The sequence below is a fragment of the Tympanuchus pallidicinctus genome, unplaced genomic scaffold (genome assembly GCF_026119805.1).
Source record: "Tympanuchus pallidicinctus isolate F22 unplaced genomic scaffold, pur_lepc_1.0 scaffold8, whole genome shotgun sequence".
NCBI classification, from domain to species: Eukaryota; Metazoa; Chordata; class Aves; order Galliformes; family Phasianidae; genus Tympanuchus; species Tympanuchus pallidicinctus.
The window spans coordinates 40762467-40768466 of NW_026294802.1; the positions used below are offsets into that span (position 1 = coordinate 40762467).

At 38.2% G+C, this 6000-nt stretch overlaps 1 protein-coding gene across 5 annotated transcripts in view; it reads left to right on the forward strand.

Annotated features, from left to right (window-relative positions):
• The window catches only part of CPED1 (cadherin like and PC-esterase domain containing 1), a 139614-nt gene extending 135768 nt beyond the window's left edge, over positions 1-3846 (forward strand). For all 5 annotated transcript variants that reach the window (XM_052668916.1, XM_052668919.1, XM_052668918.1 and 2 more), the window contains one exon: positions 976-3846. In XM_052668916.1, the coding sequence (XP_052524876.1) occupies positions 976-1203 (228 nt within the window). In that variant the 3' untranslated portion in view covers positions 1204-3846. The remainder of the gene's footprint in view (positions 1-975) is intronic.
• The last annotated feature ends 2154 nt before the right edge of the window (positions 3847-6000 follow it).

Consider the following 6000-nt stretch of genomic DNA (forward strand, 5'->3'; position numbering starts at 1 on the left):
CTGTGCTATGGTTGATACAGCAGCAAAATTGAAAGCCATCAGAGATATAAGAAATAAATTAACTGCCTGGCTCCTTTGTTACTGGCTGGGCTGGAGTTCTCTGTACTCCATCTTCCATTGGTACAAAAATCTGTATTCTTTCTCATGAAGTTCATTCATTGTTTATCAGTGACTGTTTGTTGACAGAGCCCAGGCCTTCAGCATCATGAGACTTCTCCAGTTATGAAGCTCCTGAGAATCCTACTTCACTAGTTCTATAGATATTTGCTTATTCCATGATGATGGAATAATGATAATTCCAGAGATTTATGCATACGTAGAAGCCCAAGGAGGACAGTTCTACTCCACTAAGTTACTGAACCACATCATGGTTTTGTTAGTGTGATGCCCTGAGCATCTAAGCAGAGAGAAGACTGTTAAAATGCAGTTAAGTCTCTACCCTGAGAAACAAGGCACAGCCCAGTTCTCAGCCCAGCATGGAGCTGAGCCACTCTTTCATCAAGACCTGAGAATGAGGGCATTCTAGCAAGGCCTGCAGCTTAGAAACAGCATAGGTTCCTCACTTACTGGAAACTGAGAACATCTGGACTTACACATTTCTGCAAGTCAGGGCTGTTCTGAGTTTGTGTTTCACAAGGTAGATGTGCAGGCAAGCTATGAAATATGAATTTGATCATTCAGATCAAATTATCCCTAATGAAGAGTGTCTAATATACTGAAGATATTACAAAGTAAACCAAGTGAGTGTGAAGGAGATACACATTTAATTTCAAAGCTTAATACGATCTTACACTTTAATTAGCATTTATTACAACAAGTTGACCCACTAAAATAACATTTGTAAGCAACTTGCAAATCAAGGTAAGAGTATCAGAACTTGCTTTGTGGAGAACTGCCTCAACATTTGTGTAGACACAGCTGTGTATCCTTCTAGGTGCATGCAGAAAGCATTCACATATGTCACTTCTTTTGCAGGTGGTGAAATACAATCCTTCTGAAGAAAGTCCACACATAACAATGACGTTATCGAGGCACTATACACTGGGGAAATATTTCAGCAGTCAAAGCAAGCTATCACAACTGCAGGACTATGCCTCAAATTCTCGGTCCCCATATCATGTCCAAGGTCCAATAAATCAAGTTTATTCTGAAATCCTTCTGAACAGGCTCTGTGCAAGTAAGAGGGGGCTTGTTAGCACGTAGCCTCCCCTGGATGTAGCACTGGGACTGGAGATATGCCACTACGTGAGGGACATAGAAGGACCATGCTGAGTTTATGACACGCTTCCTTATTGCCTGCACATGTACCAACAGTTTGAAACATGGCATTTTTCCTAACATGTTATGAAATCAAGATACAACATTGGAGTTTTGTGGTTTCAAAATGGAAGGTGGAGGGATGCAAAGAGAGAGCAGAGGGGAAGTTACTTGAACTGTTGCCAAATGCTAGAACAGCTGTAGCTCAACCAACTGTTTATTAATGATAGTAAAGAGAGAGAAATATATACACTTGAACAATTTGGAAAGGACTGCTTTAGCTCTTCCGCACTATATAATTTTCTATTTATAGAGACACTGTAATATTTGATAGTATTTAGAGACTGGTTACATTCCATTTGAAAGAGTTTTATTTTACGTGGACGGGATCCCCTTCAGTGTCAACCCTTTTCTATTTAGACACTTGGTTTATAGAATTTGAAAGTGCTTTTTGAACTTCAGTGTTTTTCCTGGAAACACTTCCCTTCTTTGTATGTTAAATGCAACAAATGTCTATTCTATTTTTTGCATTTTCTAAAGTTAATATAGAAATAGATTTCTTAGAATTGAGACTGATTGTAATTGTCTCAAGGTAACATGTAAATTCAGTGAATATGTTAACAGACTTATTTAAGGTCACAGTTTAGATGAATGGCCATATGCAGGAAGGCTGCGCTTCGTCACTTCCCATTGCAGAAGGCAGGCCACATCATAATGCAGAAAGGCTGCACCATCCTCATCAGCTCTGTGGCTGTATTTAACTCTGACCAGATGAACATCACAGATATTTTTAAAAAACATCTGATAAATCCAGGACATGATATGTTTTGGCACAACAACAAATGTCTTAAGAGGAAGCAGTATTGTTTTCGTATGAATTAAAAGTGTGAAGATCACTTGAAAAGTAAAAAAAAAAAAAAAAAAAAAAAAATCAAGTACACACTAGAGAGGGGAATCAGAACCAGGTATGTATGAGTCTAATAAAGGATCCACTGGGTTCTCTGGCTTGCTTCCCCCTTCACAAATTCATATATAATTCTCCACTTGCTTCCACTCTCTTTGGAAGAGGAAGCTACAAGCAATGTCAGTGAAGATACAAATTATATCACAAAACTAATCGCTATCTTCCTGGCCTTTGTAGCAAAGAGGGGCTGCCATATGTAGAAATAAGACTAGAAATTAATGACACCACATTTAGAGTTCACCAACAAGATCCTTAAACACAGTCTGTATTCCTAGCTACAGTATTGTGAATTCTTACTCCTTCAGATATGTTAAGTCATGCAATGTGGAGTCCTGTTTTCCTAGGTAGTCAGAAGAGTCTCAGAAAGAGGATTTGGTACCCTCTAATCTAGAAGACCTCCTGCTACGTTAACAAAGCTTCTAGTTTAGGCAATGACATTATCATTAGTGAGACAGAGTGAATATATATATATGTTTTTTTTCTATAATATGCTGCTGCTATGCTTACAGTAAATGTTCCTGAATTTCTACGTAAGGCTTTTCATGAAATAGAGCATTATAGGAAATACAGGGTCAGGAGCTGTACATAAATACTGCAGATGTCAGTATTTGGTTTTGAGCAATGTGATTGTCTAAGGAATATAATTGTATGCAAATGCCATAAGATAGTAAACTTGGGTTTGGAACTCTGCACAAGCAAAAAAACTGCACAAGCTTTAAATCAAGAGCTTTTATATTATGCCATTAGTATCAGTTGATGCAAAAGGCAGCCAGATATAATTGTCATTGAACTCATCAGTGACAGGAGTAGTACAATTCTGCTTCTGTTAAGATTTTCTTTGCTCATTCAAATCCACATGCTGTGGCTGCTATTGTTATGTACACAAATGTTTTTAAGGCATAACCTGTGTTTATGTGTTTGTGGTTTGTTTTTAATCAAAGACTATGGCTGAAGCATCAGCTACAGTGAGAAAAAGAGCTGACTTTGTTATACTGTAGCTGATATTGGCAAATGTGCAATTCATCATTTTCAGTTTCACCACAAAATGGTTTACATGTGCTGTACACACAGATGTCTTAATGTTTTCCAAATCTTAATATTTTTCAAATGTAGCAAGTTGGAATTCTTCTATATGTTTGCTGTTTTTTATCTATCTGTGTAGGTATTTGCGTGTGTACAAATTTATTGTTACAATTTGCAAAAAATGTTTATTTAAACGAGTTGTTTGAATATATTTTTTTATCACTGCATATGAGCCATGAAATGTTAGGAATAAACAAAGGGAACACAGGTGCCAAAGTAGATTTTTCACTATTTCACACAAAATATATATCTATTACCTAAAGGTACATGAAAGAAGAGATTTGAGATTGACATGGAGGCACTGCTTGTTCATACACATCAAAATGAAGACTAGGACAATAAAAGGATTACTCTGTCTGAATTCCAGGGAGAGCACATGTGCTGCTATTATTGTTTTGCTCTAGAATTATCTTGTCTGCTACGATATTTTGCCAGAATAAGCATTAGAATATTTCGACTGTACTCACTGGCTCATAATATAGTTCTTACCCCCATATATTTGCCTTAGTCACGTTATGCACCATTAAAATGGCAAACAAAAATATATATATATCATTTTAAGGTGAGTTCCTCTTAGTACAGACATGAATAGTCCTAAAACCGATGGAAAGATTGGCACAATTAACCTAATCAACCTGGGGAAAAAGCGCACTGAGAAGTGATGTTTCCTGCTCAACTTCTGACCAGCAACACATCAAGCTTAGAGTGGAATTGGGATATACTTCAAACTACAGGTGAGGGCACTAAAACTGTGCTGTAAAAAAAATAAATGCCCTGAAATACAATGCAATAATTTCAGTCATAATTGCATTCCTCTGAACTTAAGTTGAAAAACGATGCATCGTCATTCAGAGAGTTATTCACTGTCTTTCACATAAGTACAAATTTTGCAGTTATTTGAGTTTTAGCCTTCTAGGGTAGAAAGCCACCAAAACCAAGTTCATGTCAATGAGTATCTTTGGAATAGCTGTCTGTAATAAAAAAAGATTTCCCTATTTGTAGGGAAATGCCTTTGCAAATCAGCTCTGCCATTGAGATGTTGTATTTCAACTAGCTTTATTTGACAAGGAGCTGAAAGAATGATCTACAAATAGTGTTTTTACACTTAATATTCATTTGACAATGTTATTCTTTAGAATAATCTTTTTCACAACATTAAATGTAGGCCTTCTACTTTACTTTTCTGTGACATATTAAAGGCACATCAAAGACAATTTATTTGCTTAGCGGGTGGAGTGGTGGGGCATCCAATTACCTCAAGGTTGAAATAACCACTAATAGTTATGCTTCTGTTGCTATGCTGAGCCAAAGAGAATGCTTTGAAGAAGCAGATATGTATGATATTAAGTTGACGGCAGTCCAGGGATCTTTCAGATTACTTTTTTTGGAATAAAGCAATTTTTTAGAGGTGCAGTGAGCTATTTGGCATAGAATCAAGCTCCTAAACAAGCCCCTGTAGTCTCAGATGAAAAATATAGTTTGCCTGTTAGCTCTGCATCTGGCTTGTCTTACCTCATTGTTTTGACTGTGTGTACCTGCTGTATTCCACTTCATCCTTTCTTTCTGATGACACGAGAAGTTCCTCTTTCACCTTAGAGAGCTCAGCTTTTGGAAACCTGAGAGAAGATTGTTGCAAATACAGGGCGATTCTTCAAAATATCAATTGTTATTGTCTTAATGTTTCTGTCATATCCAGCAGCAAAAAATCTACTGGGTGCAGCAGAGATGGGCACACCTCTTCTGGGAGGCAGTCATTTTCTCTGAGGAATTTAAAACAGCTGTGCTGAGTACTTAAGGTGCAAGCACTGAGCTCTTCACAGAATTTGCCTTTCTCAAGCCATGTTCCACTGCTATCTTAATTTGTGGAAGGACAGATCTTAAGAACAGTCAGTGTAAAGTGCAGGCACATTTATGTATCGGTGCAGGTACAGATCCTGCAGTATTCACTGGTTCGTCACACTATCCATTGAGCTGAAAAGCTCTGACTGCATACTGGAAAGAGGCTCTGCATTTTACCCTTACTAGTGATAGTAAAGACAGTGTCATGTGCCTAGAGAACTGTGCCTTAAAAAATACTCGAGTTATCAAGTTGAAAGGGCAGGATGAGCCCATAGGGCCACAACAGGGGCTCGTGCAGCACCATTCTGTGCTACAGTGGACCTTTCCCTTTTCTAGGTTAACTCACCTGGCAGCTTGGCTGGTTCAGGCAGCTGCAGGCAGCCCTACCTGCAATCCCTCAACCATTTCAACAGCTTTGGCAAAGTACACCATGTTAAATAGCCTGGGTCTGAAGTTAAAGTGTATGTTTAAATGAAATCTGAACTGAGGTCTTTGTGAAACACAGCACCTGCTCAGCTTCTTGATTTCCTCTAAAGTCAAACTGCTTTTAAAGGAGGTAGAATTCAGTTCCCTTCACCTGAATCTCAGATATCTTTTTGCATCTTTCGACAGTCATTTTTCCCCAGGCTCTCTGGGGACAAAATTCCCATAGCAGACGGTGTATTCAATAGTGTGATTTTTAGTTCTTCAAGAAAGATGAGGAGAGACTCTTTATCAGGATACGTAGTGATAGGACAAGGCATAAAGCTTTAAACTAAAAGGGATTACATGTCAGGAAGAAATTCTTTACTCAGAATGGTGAGTCACTGGCACAGGCTGCCCAGAGAAGCTGTGGATGCCCCATCCCTGGAGGTGCT